General features: G+C 47.6%; 2 protein-coding genes across 24 annotated transcripts; one reads left to right on the top strand and one right to left on the bottom strand.

The window, feature by feature from the left end:
- Window positions 1-38: 38 nt before the first annotated feature.
- Window positions 39-17,086, bottom strand: LOC100121633 (dnaJ homolog subfamily B member 6). 23 transcript variants are annotated; one of them, XM_032598310.1, is made up of 10 exons: window positions 16,667-16,950; window positions 16,234-16,575; window positions 9,360-9,651; window positions 7,125-7,230; window positions 5,922-6,031; window positions 3,851-4,027; window positions 3,289-3,538; window positions 3,118-3,207; window positions 2,004-2,168; window positions 39-1,818 (listed from the first exon to the last, which is right to left on the bottom strand). In XM_032598310.1, exons 4-10 carry the CDS (start codon window positions 7,187-7,189, stop codon window positions 1,806-1,808), a joined length of 870 nt encoding a protein of 289 aa, XP_032454201.1. In that variant the 5' UTR covers window positions 7,190-7,230; window positions 9,360-9,651; window positions 16,234-16,575; window positions 16,667-16,950; the 3' UTR covers window positions 39-1,805. The 23 variants fall into 23 exon arrangements, with proteins under 23 accessions (XP_032454201.1, XP_032454193.1, XP_032454186.1 ...); XM_032598302.1 differs by having other exon boundaries at window positions 2,014-2,168; window positions 16,234-16,606; window positions 16,667-16,758; XM_032598295.1 differs by lacking the exon at window positions 16,667-16,950 and adding an exon at window positions 4,785-4,919 and having other exon boundaries at window positions 2,014-2,168; window positions 16,234-16,335.
- LOC100121597 (probable peptide chain release factor C12orf65, mitochondrial) lies at window positions 16,138-18,417 on the top strand. The gene is made up of 2 exons (XM_001605156.5): window positions 16,138-17,749; window positions 17,827-18,417. The coding sequence occupies exon 2, from the start codon at window positions 17,873-17,875 to the stop codon at window positions 18,350-18,352; it is 480 nt and encodes a 159-aa protein (XP_001605206.3). The 5' UTR covers window positions 16,138-17,749; window positions 17,827-17,872; the 3' UTR covers window positions 18,353-18,417.
- The last annotated feature ends 4 nt before the right edge of the window (window positions 18,418-18,421 follow it).

The following is an 18,421-nucleotide window of genomic DNA, read 5'->3' as shown; positions in this document are numbered from 1 at the left end:
GGTCGTGCTACCAAGGGAGTATCGAATAAAGACGAAGCTTTAGTGAATGATAATAATATATTTTAAGCTTAACACTGTTCCTTATCTTTATATACACATACGCAATTATTTACTTAAGGGGGAGATGGGGGGCAGAATGAGATACAACTTAAATAATAGGGAGAAAAAGTTCAGGAAAAATACGTGTGCACTTGCTCGCTTGCAATTCTACATTAATTTAATTCTTTGCTTTTATATCGCTAATTCGACTTCGGAATCTGAAGGTCCGTGTGATGTGCCTTATAAAAGTAGTCAAATTACAAACGAAAAAAAGAACGTAAAAACTAGATTGATCGCTCGACTCGCATACACGTGTATGATTGATTTTGTCTTTCGTTTACAATGTGTCTCAACGGACGCAAAAAACTTTGAAGAACTCGGCAGGTTGACAACATTCTTTTTTATTTGCGCTCCATCGAACGAGTAAGAGAAATAAAAAGTAATAACGAGCTTCATTTGTACCAGTCTACGTTTCACTTAAAAGAATTATACTCAAATCTGTCAGTTCTCTGAAGCTGACCGGCTACTACGAACGACCCAATCGCGCAGTGGGATCACATGTTTCGTTCTCTAAAACGCACATTTTCATTTAATCATATTATAAGAAATCACGTAACTACACACGAGCACACACACGATTGTACAACAGATCAGTTTCCGTTGTCTGCCTCAAACTTATATTTCAGAGTCGAACCAATAGACACGAAAAAATTGTTCCGTTCACATCGATTCGCCTTACAATATGCCGCTAAGAACTATTATATATATATCTCACCACTTTTCTCGAAAATTTCTTCGCCGCCTATCTCTCCGCTTCCGTCGATATACAAGCTTGGAACTTTTTCTCTTTCTCTCTTCCCCTTTCGCATTCTCACTCTTTCACTTTCTCTCCCTTTCTCTCTCTCTCTCTCTCTCTCTCTCTCTCGCTATATGCTTACACACTCACATCAAGTTTTGCTTCATCGGTATGTATAGTAATGTGTAACATGACCGCGTGTGTTTAAATATTAAACGAGGACTAAATATCGTCCTTTTCGACCACTCGCCGTCCAGCAGGTAGCAGCAGCTTCCCGATATACGACGACGGATTATCGCTTTGCCGATAAATACAATGTGTTACAATGAAATTAACTCTCACCTACTGCTTTCTCATCAAGGGACAGCGATAAAGTTAATTCGATAAAGACTTTTTATCGTTATAAAAGCTTTGTAATCAAGCCAAATGAAAAAAAAAATGATAAAAAAATTATAATTCATCTAAAACAATAAAACGTGTATCATTTTTTTTCATGAAACAAGGTTTTAATGATCAACTTTTATCAGTGGGTATCGTATAAAACAAGATCTAATCGTTTTTTGATGTTTCACTTGAAGAATTTTCAATTATCGTATAGGAATATTATTTTATCAGTTCGGTTAAGTCGTTATGATTTTTTAAATAAATTAGCTGTAATATTCCAGTTATTATTAAATACATTACGTTATTACCAAAAAATGTCTGTCATCGCCACGTGAAATTCCATCTTTTAACGATGCTGAGTTTCTTTTATTTACTGTAAGCTTCTCTGTCTGCGCATGTCTGACGCGTTACATAATCCTCTAAAGTATAATAAAATTTGTTACTGGAACTGTAGATTAGCCGGAGTAGAGCTGCCGTTTCTTTGAAATCCGATCAACGTGTTAAAAACAATTGCTCTGCTTTGGAAGCCAAAACGTTTAAGGGGTATCTCACGAGTCGTTGCAATAGTTCACAAAGCTGACTTATCTTAGTCCAGTGTCCTGCGAAGATCAAAAAATGGTTTTCTGTTTCTCTCTATCTCTATTTCGCCCTCGGCCAACAGCGGCCTAGGAGTCGCATGTAAAATGTACGCTCGTTCGTGTGTTTTTCACAGTCTGTGCCGTTGTCGCACGCTTGCGACAACAAACGAACGAACCCACGAACGTTGCGATCAGACACGGCTTACTTCCTCTTACTCTTTTCGTGCTTGTGACCTGTGGTGTGCGGATGATGGTGGTGGTGATGGGTCTTTAACCTGCTACCTTTCGATGTCGGATTGATCGTCGGTGTTTTGATATCGGCGGCTTTGTCGGTCACTGGACGACTTGTGGATGATGCGGATTCGTCAAACCTGGCAAAAATACAAAAACGTTTTTCTTTGACGACCAAAAAAAAAGAGAACTGACAAGACTCCCTCCAGTCACCGGGACTTCACTCTCACGCACGTTCGCTTGATAGAGCTGACCATGAGTTTTGTTATCGATAGCCAAGCCTATTGATATTAAAGATTAAACATTTTTGCGCTTTGTTCATGATAAATTAAAAACGTTTATGCATTTTGCGGATTAATCTTAAAAGTATATTACTCGCTTTTGGTTTTGCGCAATGATTGATTATGCAAGGCAGCCCAGCACTGGTCTTTTGGATTATAAATTTAAAAAAAGAGTAATAAAAAAACGTAAATGTTAATGATTTTGATGATGATTATACAGTGGTTAGTAAATTTTGCGAGTCTCCGTTAGATAGACGAACGGTCGCAATTTCGGACCTACATCACACACGCCCTATTCACAGCCATCCGAGCTATTATAATATACCAGGGTTACTTTTTGCTCTTGCGTTTACGCAATTATAAATCGTTAGATGCTTCTGTTTTAAGATCATAAAGCAGCTAAACTTGGGTCAGTCTGTTTGCAGCGTGACGTTCATCAGCGGCAATTTCGATGATCTCGCCCTGAAATACGCTACTGCACACGTTTCTCTTAATATTTTTGTTTCTAATTTTATCATATCTTATCTTTGATTTTTAACATCAATGTATACTCGGATCTATGGATTATTCGATTACGTTTGTAATGTGGTGTTTCTATGGGTATGCTGGATGCAACTTTCAGTGTTAGATTTGTTGTGTTTTTGAGAGTTGACGTTGACTCGCAGCAAAAACTGCCGCTGGCTGGTTGATTGAATTTAGTCGAAGAATTTCGTAATAGATAGAGCGGAATTGAGAGACACGAAGAGTTCGTTATATCCTAAGTTCGACGGGTTAATAACGAGCAATTAAGATAAAAATTTAACTGTACGTTATTGATTGAGGCACTCCGTTCACTGTCTTGGATTTCAGGACGTCGTTTTCATAGGACATGATGGTCTCTTTGCCGTTCTCGAAGACTCTGAAAAACACGCAAAACCATTAACGCTGGCTCTTCTTCCCTCCAGTGAAATAATTCTCGCCATAAAAGCCGCGCACTCACTTCTTGGTGGTGATCTTTTTGCCATTGATGAACCTCGTGGACGTGCTTGTCCGCTTCATCTCGGCGTGTCCACCGCTGGGTCCGCCAAAGTTGGTGAGGGTGCTGAAGGAGGTGCAGTTGGCCATGCCGTTTTGTGCGCCGAAGATGTCGCCGAACGGTGATGAGAAGAAGCCGAACGGGCCGAAGAAGGATGTGCTCAAAGTGTTGACGGGATGACTGTGCCTGTTGCCTCGCGAATGACCGTGTAAACCTGTAGGGACAGAAGACTCATGATTATAATAGCGCGTCAGTTTTATTAGATCGAGCTGATAATGAGATGCGATTAGCGCCGCCGAGCATGGACAGGAAAAATTAAATTCCTCAGTGTTGTGCAACTTGCGCAAGAGTTTATTAATAGAGGATCGAAGGTGAGATCCTTTCTACCTCTTTTCTCTCTCTCTCTCTCTCCCCGCGACAAGGATATTCTTATGCACAACAGGTGCTGTTTTATTTTTCGATCGTGACTTTGAAAAATGAATTTGATTATTTATGTTTATCGCGATGCGTGTAGCCGCCTGCTTACCGGCAAACAAGTCATCGAAAGGCGAATTTCCGCCGAAGAACTCCCTGAACACGTCCTCGGGATCTCTGAAGACGAAGCTGTCGAAGTTGAAGTCGAAGTCCTCCTCGTGTCGCCTCTTGCCGCCCGGCATCTGTAAGCCCTCTTTGCCATACTGATCGTAGACTCTTCGTTTTCGCTCTGCAAAAATGCAACATCGTTATGAGCAGCTTATTTTATTATATTAAAAAAGTATGCATCAAATTGAAAAAAAAAGAAAACGATCGTGGGGTTCGATTTAAGAAAGCAAACGCCATAGCGATAAGGTGCTGCTCTCGTAACGTTAGTGGTACAAGTGCCAGTCGAAAAAGTACGAGGAGAGGGATGATTAGACTCTCGAGAGAAGATTAGACGTGGAGTGGGTACAAGTGGATACGTGTTATATGCCCATGGGGAAAGCCAGGGTCGGCTGGAAAATGTTTATATCGCGAGGCGGCGATGAGTCGAGAAGTTGGATGCTCTTGCGAAACTTCAAGGAAATCGCGAGTGACATATTGCGAAAGATGCGTTATGGACGCCAATAAAGTTATTGAAGCGAGCGATAAATTTTGCCTGTTCAACGCATATATAGATTACTGCGTTGATTAATAAAGCCTTGTTGTCATCGGCATCGTTAAATTCAAAAGCACCAGCCGGATTAAAAGTTAAGTCGACTTTACGAAGTGCAACTCGCTTCGAATTTACGCGTGTATAAACATTCCAAAGGAGTGAGAGTCATAAGTATACGCGTCGAGTAAAGTCCACAAACAGGAATTAATCGACGACTGCCTCGCGTACACATATTATCGTTTTAATAGGGACCTCAGCACACAAAAGCTCGTTACAAAATACACAGCAAGCGTCTCTCTCTCTCTCTCTTGAATACACGCTGTCTCAGATAGTCCTCGCTATAATATACCGAAGAATCGCTGCAAGGGAGAGTCAAAGAAATCCCGGTAGGTGTATCCTGAGCCGGCGCGCGGCTGCCTCGAGGAAGTTGTTTGATTAGAAGCTCTTTGATAGGCTCGCTGGTCGTAGCGTCGTCGCTTCGCATCTGTACAACCACAAACAACACAGAGCGCGTTTTTTTCTTGTCTCCTTTTCACGTGGTCTTATCGAAAACTAAGCTTTGGAATCCTATAAGTTCTCTCTATCTCTCGGCCCGACGTAACGCCAGTCGACGTCGGCCTTGGCAATCGCGCGAGTGCGACAGGCTGCTGCGCTTGCATGTTTAGCTCGTATAAGTGTATATAGACATGCGGTGCAGCGAGTGTAGGAGGGCTCGGATGCATTGCGTCGTCCGATGCCGGAACAACAAGCGGGTGAAAGTGAGATTCGCGATCCCGAGCGCGCACGCGAACTGAATGGGCCGTTTCTTGACCCTGCGCGTCCGACGTAATCACGAGTAATTTTTACACGAAGTGAAATAACGTATAACGTTCCGCCATCTCCTCGCAACAGTACAGACAAATTTAATCCCGCGCCGAATCTTATCTTTTATGAGTACTATACTCGAGATAACGACGTGTCTCGGCTCTCGTTTTAATCGCGGTAGCTATTCGACAGACCGAAGTAAAAATGGCACGTCGATTAAAACGCTTTCTAGCAATAATTTGATCAGATCTCGCTGCGGCTTTCTCCTCCATAACCCAATCGGACCGACTAGACCGGTAATCCGAGCGCGAGTCTCCCCTCGGCCACTAGATCAACGAGCTTCACGATCCCGTCCGGCAATGGGTCATAACGCGTAGCGGTGTCCGAGCATCTCTCCACGAAAATAAAACCCGTTTCAGGTACGAAGCACCAACTAGAGCGCGTCTCGCTTACTCGGTTTCCACGCTAATGCATCGGCGCAAGGACACCGAGAAAAGAAGGAGATGGAATAAAAAATGAGCAAGCCTCTCGCGGTAGAAAACGGAAAAAGCTACGAGTCGAGGAAAACTGCAAGACTCGAGATCTCGAGAGCGAGATGTAGTGTGTACAACAGACAATTCATCGTAGATGGGAGCGCAGAAGGAATAAGAGGTGTAGAGTATGCCATCGGGGGCCAGCTCACCATCAATGAGGACTTCGTAAGCTTCGGAGATCTCCTTGAAACGTATGTTCGCCTCCTCGAGGTTCTCTGGGTTCTTGTCCGGGTGCCATTTCAGCGCCAGCTTCCTGTACCTGCAATTGAGAAAAGAGTGCCATTTGAAAGCGGAGTGTCGAAAGATTAATCGTCCGCGTACATAATTGGCGTGAAAGGCCCCAAGGAGCGCAGAGTTCCACAATCGCAGGCCGTCAACCCCGTGCCCGTTCAAGCGGCGCGCTCTCAACCGATTTCCCCGAAGCGCATCCTCTGAGTCAACAGAGAGCTGCACTCTCGAAGCTCGAAGCCGCGGCACTTCCCATGTTATAACAGAAGCTCCGAGAGAGCAAAGCTTTATTTTCGCTCACCTCACGCGCGACGTGGCCGTGAAATGGGTCAAAGACCTCTCTCCCTCGGCGTTTGTGCCACACACGCGGATGTGCATGCTGCGCGCGCGGTGTACTCTCGAAAAGGGAGAGAGAGAGAGAGAGAGAGGCGAGTAAAAAGACAGCGACGCAGAGGCCGCCGTCGGCAGCAGCAGCGAATAAAGAGACGTGGAGAAGGATTCGCTCTTCCTTTGTACATTGTGTAGTTGTTGCAAGCCGCTCATAAATATTTACGGAGATCCATTTGGCTGTTTGCTTCTCAGCGAGCTGTCGTTGCTTTGTTGCGCGGCGCTTTATGCGGCATGTTTGCGTTGGAGGGTTTTTAGTTTGAATGTGCAGGGCTGCTCTAATGGACGCGTTCGCGATGTTTACTCGGATGATGCGTGCTTGCCCGATTGTCAGAAATAGAGAGAGGGAGCCAGAAACGATTAACTTAAAATATGCGTTACATTATTCATGGCAATTCATCAGGCTCAGACTTACAAAAACTATTTACATTCTTCTGCACCGGCGCGAAATTAAATTTAGGGCTCCGCCAGCAGCAGCAGCTGAGTCACGTGCGTGGAAAAAGCGGATACTATTTAAAATACACCTTCCTCTCTCATTCTCGATTCGCCTGAAAACGCCTATTTCGGATCGAGCCGATACCGTGGGATTCTCTCTCTCTCTCTCTCTCTCTCTCTCTCTCTCTCTCTCTCTCTCTCTCTCTCTCTCTCTCTTTCGCTCTGTACGAGCGCGCGTTCTCGGAAAGCCGTCGCTGCATCTTTGTCCCTCGATTTTCGCGCACAAAGAGGAGGATACTTACGCCTTCTTGATCTCGCCGTTGGTGGCAGTCCGGCTGACCTCGAGGATCCTGTAGTAGTCCACCATCCTGCTCTCTCCTGCTGTTCACTCCGAGCTTAGGCAACCACCTGTCGACAGACGAGAGAAAAGAGCCATTGATTAATCTGTGTGTATTTCGCGGAGCAGGGAAAATAAAACAATGCTCGGGATTCGAGATAATTCGCGGGTATACACCTATAAGCATTTTTAGAAGCTCTGACGCGCACAGCTGCTTCCCCGAATCGCGTCTATAATAATAACAATGGTTTTTCGCGCGCCAGCGAGTGCTTCCCCCCTCTCTCTCTCTCTCTCTCTCTCTCTCTCTCTCTCTCTAAGCTATATAATCGAGGCGAGAAGAGCGCAATGCATTTGTCAGGTTTTTTAAAGATTTCCCTGTCCAAATAGCTTCTCGATGACAGGAGAGAGAGAGAGAGAGAGAGAGAGAGAGAGAGAGAGAGAGAGACGGAGATCTGCACACGTTACTGTCCGACTTCACTTCCACAACAAAGACCCCCTCCCTCGATACTCTCTTGCAGACACACACACACACACACACACACACACACGAGCGCGAATCTAGAAAGATAGGCTACTCTCTCGGAGCCAGAAGTATAGAAAGAGGAGGAGAGAGAAAGAGCCGAAAAGACTGCGGCGGGCCAACGAGAGAAGGCTAAACTTAGCGACTCCTCGTATCCAGAATAGATCAAAACGCGGAGGTGGAGGTCACTTAGTTATTTAGTTGTATAGCGTTAGAGAGAGAGAGAGAGAGAGAGAGAGAGAGAGAGAGAGAGAGAGCAGCGTGTGCACGACTCTATACGCGCACTTTTTCGATTCGCAGCCATTTAAGGATTTCGCCGAGTCTGATAAGCGACGTAAACAACGACGATTATTGCAGCAGGAATAAGGCAGAGCCTTAAAAGGCCGGCGTTTGGATCGATATATGCGCCGGGCGATTTTTGACACACTTTTTCTGCCCGCGAGAGAGAGAGAGAGAGAGAGAGAGAGAGAGAGAGAGAGAGAGAGAGAGAGAGAGAGAGAGAGAGAGGATAAAAAAACGAGAAGAGAGTTGGACGAAATTCAAAGCCGAGAGCATTACGACTTCTCTCGCTCCCTCGTGGCAGCTTTATCGGGAGAGACAAATTCGGCAAGTTATACGAGCGACATAACTGCAACACTGTCTGTGTGTAATCACGGCGCGCGACAAAGTGTCGGGGATAAATATGAGGCGAGGCGGTGCAGCGCGAACTTGTGAATCGAGCACTTTTTCCTCGCCCCAGCGGCTTTACGACTGCGTAATAAAAGTGGCGAAAATCTATTTACGTAAGTGTCGCTCTCTCTCTCTCTCTCTCTCTCTCTCTCTCTCTCTCTCTCTCTCTCTCTCTCGTCGGGTTGATGATCATTAGAACGCCCTTTACTTTTTCCAACTCGGAATATTACGTTGCTTAATTATACGCGAGTATATGCCCTTTCCAAGCACTCGCGACGTTTTGGCACACGGCAAGGGGTCACACGGCTGGCTATAATTTCTGGGATGAGGGTATACATATTTTCGTGCAGCGCGCGGATTGACTGCTGATTTTTGCAAGCCGCGGATAAATTTTATTTCGAGACGTTCGCGCGGTTTATCGAGTCGACAGATCGTATTAATCAGTGTTCGGCTCGCTACGCGTACGGGCTGGGCTATAATTAGCCGGGCGCGGTCTAAGAAAAGTCGGCCGGTTTATATTTGCCTTCGCGAATTTTTATATTTACGAGCGTCTCTCCCAGTTGTTTACCAACCTCGCATAATGCTTGCGCGCGATATTAGCTCCTTTTTTACGTTGTTGGGGGGGGGGGGCATGACTAAGCGGCGAGTTGCACGAGAGAGAGAGAGAGAGGAAAAATCCATACAACATTCGAGAGTACAGAAAATTAGACGACCAATTGCGAAACCGTCACGAAATCGTCTCCGTTACAAGTACCGCGCGTGCGTTACGCAACGCGTTCTCATGCGACGAGCCCACGTTTTTTGCTCGAAAAACCCGCGACAATGTTGCCGAGAGTGGCCTCAGATTCAAAACTCCCGCGCAAGCGCTGGCGAAAGCCTCGACCGAATTAAACGATGAAAAAGTGTGAGATGAAATAAGAGAAAGAGCCTAGAGCGAGCGTGTACGCAGAGGATCGAGCGCCACACAACATTTTATAATGTAATACACAATAAAACGCGAGCGTGACTCACGTCAGTTTTGGATTCGGCCTAGAGCAGCGAGAGCCGCGATTTCGATGACGTGGGCTGTGGTGGGCGCTGCTGCTTTTTCACGCCGCCGCGACGTCCTTTTACCTGAAGGCGAGACTCACGCGCACGCGTTTTCTGCGCTGCTGCACCCACACTTGCATATCCGAGATTGTTTGCTCGCGTGCACCGGCGTGAAATTCAAGATAAACACATTCTTCCCCTGTATCTGGACCCTTATTTCGACGGTGTTTTGATAGCGTGAAAGGGCCGCGTGATTTATCGCTTCTTCGGTGTGCTGTAATTGGAGACTCGGCGAGCGGTGATTTAATGAGCTTATTAATAACTCTCTGCGCGCAAGCGCGAGCCTCGTTAATCATTCATCGAGCGCACGTCGCCTCCCCCGAAGTTTGTCGCCTCGTTGCTGCATTTTTTTTTCGAACGCGATCGAACGGGTCCTTGGCTCTCGGGAGGAAGGAAGGCTAAGCGCGGAACTCTATACTCCGCGGTCGATCAATGGCTACAATGACTCCGGCTCTGGCGCGATAGTTACTTATATACAAAGGTATCGAGTGTAGCTTCGCGATTTGCGTAGAAGCTCTTTTTTCCTTGTTTTCCAGAAGAGAGCCTGAGACGGCTTTCCTTATGAACCTAATAAGTCCCTCTGTCTAAGTTTGGTCGGCTTACTCAACGAGCGGCGGCGGCGGCGGCGGCGGCGGCGAATGAAAAATTCAAGGCCGCGAGAAGAAATTGCGCGCCGCGGGTATACGCTTCATCGAAGACGAGCTTATCTGCGGGCCGCTTTTTTCTAAAAATATCACTCGTCGATTATTCGATCGTAAAAATCTCGTAAAACCTACTCTCCTCTCGCATCTATTTCGTTCTCCGCTCCAATTGGCTCCACTTCCGAAAAGTCTTCCTGTTTACCGGTAGCCCCCCCCCCCCCGCAAATCCATCACACGCGGAAACGCAGTCGACGACAACAACACGCTCCGCGCACGAGGTGCGTGTCATATAGAGAGAAGATTTTCAGGGCGCGAAAAGGTGTGAATCGCGGTCGAGTGAGCGAGAGAGAGAGAAGGCGCGAGCAGCGGAGAGTCGGTGGGCGTCCTCAATGAGACTCTCGCGAGCCTGACGTCAGGCTTACATATTTGGCCAGCAGCGCCGGGACGGATTTTTCGCCCGATGCGAGAGCAGTAGCAGTCGTTGTTGCTGCCGCCGCCGCCGCCGCCGCCGCTGCACTTGACTCTGTGCATTTCTGCGTTGCTTCTTCTAAACCTTCTCACCGAGTCAAACCGTCGGAATCGTGTTTTTCGTTCGACGGACCTTTCGTCACTCTCGGCTGGGAAGAGCGAGCGAGTTTAATTGGCACTGGCAAACTGCAAACTGTGTCAGAGAGCTGCCGGCGCGCGCTTTATAGGATGGAATTAGAAGCATTCGGTGTAATTCGTGCGGCGCCGTACACTCGACTCTCTTTTGTCTCTCGGCAGCTGTATACTTTTATGTTATATCCCCGCGCGAGCTGAACTCTCGCGATAACCGCGTTTATTTTTAATTTCCAGACGACGCAGCGCGATAAAGCCCATCTCTCATCGGCCGTTTCCAAATATTACGCCAGTCGCGATCGTCATCTCGCCTGTAATGAGTCAGCCGCGTACAGCAGCAGCAGCACGTGAAACAATCGGGAGAATGTCACTGGCAGCCGACGAACATAGGGGGCCGACCCGGTTAGACACGCGCCGTGTATAACGAGAAAGTGGACTTTCACGAGCCGCCGCTGCATTGCGTCGCAAAACTGCAGCGCCGCTAACAGCTGGCTTTCGCGCGCAACGATTCGCCACAGGCATGCCGAGTACCCGTCAACCGGAACGCCGGGAGAGTTACGTTTCGCGAATGATCGAGTAATATATCCGTGACGTTAGAAGGAAGAGAAAAAAAAAAGAAGAGCCGACGCGCTGCTGATGTTCTCCTTATGGAGCGGCGGAGGAAGACTCATCGCGAAGACCGTTGCTTTTGGCCGCACCGCGATCATCTTTTTTCGGCGGGTTTCTTTCTCAAGGTCGCCGGAAAGATTCTCTTTTGTCACGTAATTCCCGCCAACGGAATCTTTCTCCCGAGCTCTCGCTGCAGCGTGAGACGCGCACCGCAGCAGCGATTTTTACGAGCGAGAGAGCGTTATTGAGTTCGGGATAATGTGGGTAATGAGAAGAAGAGAGAGAGAGAGAGAGAGAGAGAGAGAGTGAGAGGGTTTTCGGTACCCGAGAGCTGTCTCACTGAGTCATTTTCAATTTTCGAGGCCGCGAGCGCGCCGATTTTTATCGAACGCCGTCGGTGTTTCTTCCGGCGGCATTATCTATACACAAATATTTGCAAAATTACGAGTGGACTCCTAATAACAGCAACTTCGAAACTCAATTTCCACGCGTTGGAAGTGTTTCAACCTGCGACGCAAGCTCCAAAATAGCCCGTCCCCGAAAAAGCAGACCCTTCCCCATACCTGTTCCAATAAGACACCGCTCATCTCATCGTAACACAGTGAGTAGGCGCGCAATCCAAACAAGCACCGCGGTAATCACACACCCACGACACGGCAGTTTACAGTGTGTACAGCACGACCTCCTCTCGTTACGCGCGTGAGCCGCGCGCGCACGCACGCAGTTTCCGGCTAACGGACAACGACTGGCCTCCATATCAGCACCGCCGTACGCACCCGCGAGCCCATGCTTCTCTCCCACCTTAACATTCGCGCGAATGGATACAAGAACGAGCCGCGATAATGTCATTCCGGGCGACGCACGTGCAGTATACAAACACGCATCAAGAGAGAGGCGGGAATTCGAACGGAGCCGGAATTACGTCGTGTCTCCCTGGCGCGTCATCAATTTGGCAGATTTTCGCAAACGCGGAAGGCGGCGCTGCACAGCGCTCGATTTAACGCTCCTCTCTCGCGAGCAGAATTTCGAGGATGCGACGGACGTGACTCACTATCGGGGGGGGGGGGATATATCTCTTTTTTTTTTATCCTTTTTTCTCGTATCGAGCGGAGGAGCGGTCCAGACTGTTTACGAGGGAATTATGCATCGTTCGGACGAAGGAGGCGGTTAGCGGTAGCGGTAATTCCGAAAACTTTTGCGCGGAGAGTATATTAGAAAATTCTAAATTTGCGCGCGGCTCCAATGAACGGGCCGTTGTTAGCGAAGTTTGATGACTCTATAAATATGTTTAAACAGCTGCAATAGATAACTAATTGCCAAGGCGTCGGGTGACGCAACAGTCTCCAAGAGAATACACTGCAGTCGACGAAAAAAGCTAGGAAATTTTCCAAGTCGCGTAAAAATTTTATTTCCTCGCAAAATCACGACGAAAGCGAAGAAAAAGAAAACCGTTCGGTTACTTACGCCCGTATGCAGAATCTATCCGCTAACGACACGTCAGTCTAAAAAACGTACCGGAAGCCGATAAAGCCGCAGCCTCGATCTCGGGGAAACGATTCACCTGTGTGTGTGTGTGCTCCAAAAGTTTTTCCGCGACTGAGCGACGACGAGTCATGGCACGACGACAACAGCGAATGCAGCGCGTGAATCACGCAATCGAATGATAAATCCGCGGGTCACTCTCTCGCCGAGCGATAATGGAAAGGTTGGACGCGAGCTTCGAGTTTCAGTTGTGTGATCGGATGTGAAATATTGACGAGAGCGCACGTACGACTCTGAATAAATTTATAACGAAAGTAGGTGTGTGAATATTTAAAGCCGATCGATAGTCCGTACGTTTCGCGATGCTAGGGATTCCAGCGAGTGGGAAAGCTTTCTACTCGATTGCATTCCTATTATGCCGTATATAGCCTCGCGAGGGAAACAAAAAAAAATATCCAATCAATTAGAATCGTCAGAATGTCACATTTCCAGCGACTCATCCACACCTATATGTACGAGCGGGCGCTGCAGTCTGAAACGAGGCGTACAGGCATGGTAACGCAACGCACGCTCTCGTCTCTCTGACCGGCTATACGGTTCAAGGCCAGCAGCTCGTAACGGGCCGGCCCTTGGGAAAAATTCAAAGCTCCTCTCCGCGGCGTATCGCAACGACGGCCGTTGCATTGTCCGACGTCCCGGCTATTAAGTATTATCATCCCGTCATTGCCTTCGTTATTGTCCTTACACTATACACCTCGGCGATGATACGCAATTTCGAGAGGCACACCGCAGTGACTAAAAGTCGTTGCGCGAAATTGAGTAAAGCAGTTTTTCGATTTCTACGCCACCGCGGGTAATTGCGCCGCATACGACGAGTGTATAGGAAACGAGGCGTCGAATCGATCGAAAGCCGCGCTAGCTAAATTAATAAACGTCGCGCGAGTTCACTTCCTTCCTTGCGTGCATACCTACAGCCGCATTGCTTTTTCATATCTGAAAATTATAGCGCACAAACGCAGGCGATAATTAAGCGACGAGGTGCAGCGCGCGCAATCGATGTCTCATGCGGAGCGGCGAATTAGCGGGCGCGTTACGATTGCTATTCAAATTGAGTGAATCGGCTGTAGCCGTGGCTATTTTTGTCCCGCGCGAAAAGGCAATCATCGAATCATACTCTCGCGCGTAACATAAACAAACAAACAGACAATGAAACAGAAGCCGACAATAGAGGCGCGCGTCTCCGAAAATAGAATAATCGCATCGCGCACCGAGCGCGAGAGGAGGGACACGCTGCATCTCTCTCTCTCTCTCTCTCTAGCGCGAGCCTTATAGAAGAGCAGCAGACAGCCCACTCTACGCGGCAACGAAGATCTCGCTTTTTTGAGGTTAAGGGCGACGTCTCGCGTGCGCGCACTTGCGCAAAATCCCAGCGCTCGCGGTTATGACAATGCGCGCGACGATCGATCATTAGCGTGTGTGTACTCGTGAAAACGAGCATTAATTCGATTCGCAAGGGTGAGCACGAGGATGGAACTTTTGGTTACGTAAAAAAAGTATTACAAGCGTGTAATGCGTCGTTCGTCGTTGCGAGCGATTATTGTTGAAGGATAAAAATAAGGAGGAGAGATAAACATCGTTGACGTATCTTCCGCAAAGACGTGCGCGCGAGAGCTGAATAACTTTAGCGAAAAAACGCTCGCTCGCAATTGAAAAACGATAAGCGTTTCGGAAGGAGGTTAATCATTCGATATATAAATTGTACTTGTACCGATTGCAAAAAGAGCCGTTACGCGAGAACCCGATATCTAGCGCCTGTCAAACTCACCTAACTAACGACTCGTCTGCAACAGAAAAAAAAAACATCGTTGATTACGCGACGATCACGCCGCAACGCGCGCTTAAAAAAGAGAACCGACGAAGTCAAAATTTCGCGATGCGCGAACACGTGGGCAAGGTGGCCCGTTCTGGAAATTTCGCCTGGCCCGAGCTAAGCGCGCGATCGATCAAACGTCGCCGCGTCCATACGTATACACACCGAGCGCGGGTAGGAAAGCCGACTCGTGTGTGTGTGTGTGTGTGTGTGTTTATACGTGGAAATTGCTCGGCTTATCTGCGCCGAGCGAATTCTCTCGATACACGCTATCGCTCTTCGTTTTTCCAGGCCGAGACTGCAATCTCGCTAGTGGTTTTACCTATGTATTCGATTAGAGCCAAGGAGATCGTTGTCGAACTGTGACAATAGATAGCTGCAGGTGTTTTGCAATGTCTATACGATACACAGTGTGCCGAAAGCCGATTGATTTCGTAATTTTGCACGCATCTGAATCATGGCTGAATTGTACCGGGAAAACAATAAAAGCGGGAAACAAAGAGAGAAAGAAAGAGCTTTGCGAGTAACGGTCGCTCCTTTATGCGCGAAAAGGAGTCACTGGGTTTTCGGGAGGAGGTGGGTATATATAACTGTTGTTGGGAGACTCGTCACCGAAAAAACTTCCGCTCTGCCCCCGTAATTAGCAAAGTCGCGCATCGTCGTGTACCGCGGTGATTAAGAGCGATGGGAATCTTCGTTTCTAGGTTAAATTCGGAAGTGTGCTCTGCGCTCGATGATTTTTATCGCGGTACAACAGCCGAGAACTAGTAAAACTCGCAGCTCATTGTTTTCCTCGAAGCGTCAAAACTTTCACGAAGCAACGTAACCCTCGTCCTCTCTCTCTCTCTCTCTCTCTCTCTCTCTGTCTCTCTGCTGTCGTACAATATCGATTCCCGTAGGAGCGGCTCTCGCGTCACGGGAGGGAGTCCGCTCAGAGCTTCCCCTCAAAGTGCCTCCATCTCTCCAGAGAGAAACTATACAGTGTACACGCACTGCTCCTGCAATGTCGACGATGCTCTCGAAAAATAGACGAGAGAGAGAGAGAGAGAGAGAGAGAGCTCGATTATCAGCGCTGCTGACCGTCTCTGTGCTGTATGTACAGTGCTGCGAGCGCGTGGAATATCCCCTCGGCCCCGAGACGTAACATCTTTCTCTATCTCTCTTTCTCTGCCGAGGAGGAAAGAGAAAGAGGGAGAGAGACACGGAAGGCTCGAGAAAACAAAGCCAACCAGCCACCCCGACATCGCGCGGCGTCCCTCCGCTCCGATGCTGCTGTCCCTCTTTCTCTCTCTCTCCCTCTGTCCCTCTTCCTCCCGTTGCATACGCACACGTACGTATGCGCGTCTAGATAAGGCACATACAGCGACCGCGAGATGCTCGCGCGCAGGTGTATAGCTATAGCGCGCGACGTTGCACTTTTCTCTCTCTCTCTCTCTCTCTCTCTCTCGCTCTCTCAAACACACATAATACGCACACGCCTCTCGCTCTATGCCAGTTTTCGTTTCTTTTCCATCGAGCACTACTCCACTCGCTAGACGCGTGCGTATACACGCCAACTCTTGACTTCTTTTGCCTTCTACTATTTTCTACTCACTCGGGACGCTGCGCACGAAGCAATGGAAGCACACTACACGACACAACTGCTGCTATATTATAATCCTCGTCGAAGAGCTAGTCTCCGCCTCCTCGACGATACTCGGCTGCTGCTGCTGCTGCTGCTGCTACGATGTGATGATGTACTGAACTGCTGCCGTCGATCGAGCAACGATCGTTGTGAGCGCGAAGTTGGCCACAGACTGGATTCTGGAAAGCAGCGTAGCAGCAGCAGTGACACACGGACTACGTATAGGGGCCTCTGTGCGCGCGTGTGTGTATGTGCGCAGACAAGATGGCGGACTTCCCCTTCCCTCAGCGCTTTCTCGGTCTTTCTCTCGCTCTGCAGCCGCGCGCGTATTATATTATGCGGGCTTGACGGAGGACGGAAGAGGTTTATGGCTCTATATGCATGCTGCCGCTGATGAACTTACCTACCTCTACGCTTTCCTCCGGGTTTCCTTCCCCTCAACGAGTCTCCAATAATAGGCCGAGTGGAGAGCAGATGTCTCGACTGCGCGCCGATCGATGTCCCTCTTCTCTCTCTCTCTCTCTCTCTCTCTCTCTCTCTCTCTCTCTCTCTCTCTCTCTCTCTCTGATGCGCTTTTCTTGCAGCTTTGCTGTGTATTGCTCTACGAGAAACTGTCTTGTGTATTATGTATATGCGGTGCAGTTATCGGGATGTGAACGGCGAATTTTGATACGGAGACCGAAAAAAACACGCGCGCGATAGCTCGCAAACACGACGATTGTCGCTCTGCTTCGCAATGTATGCAAACACGCGAGTCGAGTAGCGCATATAGAGAGACAAATTAAATGTTCACTGTGTCCCTCTGCTGTGGTGTATCGGCGATAAAAAAAAAAGAGGATTTTTTGTTATTCGTGTGTTGGTATATCTATATTACATCGGACGATTTCAGCGCCAGCTCGGTCGGTAGTGCAGGGGACTCGGCTGATTTTTCAATCCCACGAAGTTAACGTTTTCGAATATTTGAAAATAAATTCTATTTTCATCGAAACAATTACGTCATATGGCTTTAGGCTTTTGGGATTACGATAAAGAGTTGAAATCACGTGATGGAAATCGTCTGAATAAAAAATTGGGACAACGGCTTTATCATGCAGAGTACAGCACATGCGCACATGAACGCTCCGTAGCAGAACCGTGTTCTACTTATTGCTCACTTTACTATAACCTACTATAACCTACAACAAACCACACGCACTCTTGGATACATTTGCTCCATCTTTTGAAATTCATATAATAACAAAAATTGTTAGGTAAAGTGCGTTTTCGAAAATGCAACTTTGAGCGTCGAAATTCGATTTCGGAACACGCGTCGATTGCGAGATAAACAATGCTGCGGAACGAAATTTTAGGACTTTACAAGAGTCTTCTGAGGTACAGCGAAACTTTGCGATACACCGATAAAAAGTACTTCGTCCACCGGGTTCGAAGGGGTTTTTTGGAAAACAAAGAACTCACGGACAAGGCCAAGATAGAATTCCAGTACAAGGTATTTTCCAATTGAGATAAAATTCTTTTGTTTGAATTTTGTATGATCGATCGTTAACAAAACATTTGCTCCCACAGAAGGGGATCGCGCTATTGAAGCACAAGAGAGTGGTTTGATAGTAAAATGCTGGGCAAAATATTTCAAAAGCATTGCGGCACGCAACTCCTCTATGATTTCACCAACAGAGCCGTATTCGCAAGTGCGCAGCAGTCCTACTCTATGAAGAGTCGCATAGATACGTCCAAAGTGCCCAAGATAAACGAGGACGACCTCGAGATTCAGTACGTCAGGGGAAGCGGTCCAGGAGGTCAGTCAACCAACAAAACAAGCAACAATGTGGTCATGAAGCACTTGCCTACGGGCTTGGTTATCAAGTGCCACGAGACCAGGAGTCAGACGCAAAACTTAAAAATTGCCAAAGAAAAACTGATCAACAAACTGGATTTGCTTTACAATGGCGAAGACGCCGTGGAAAATCAAAAAAAGAAGTTACTGGCGAAAAAGACTTCGGAGAAACAGAGGCGGCAGAAAAAGCGAGCTGCACTGAAAGCGAGTTTCAAGGAGAGTCTGGAAAACGAGGAGGATGCGAAGAAGGATGAGTAGGGGCGATTGCGTGACAATATTCTCATTGTACATATATAAATAAAAGTTTTTACGAAAAGTAATAAGACC

Source organism: Nasonia vitripennis, chromosome 3 (assembly GCF_009193385.2).
Source record: "Nasonia vitripennis strain AsymCx chromosome 3, Nvit_psr_1.1, whole genome shotgun sequence".
In the NCBI taxonomy this organism is placed as follows: Eukaryota; Metazoa; Arthropoda; class Insecta; order Hymenoptera; family Pteromalidae; genus Nasonia; species Nasonia vitripennis.
This window is presented reverse-complemented; position numbering and strand designations above follow the sequence as displayed.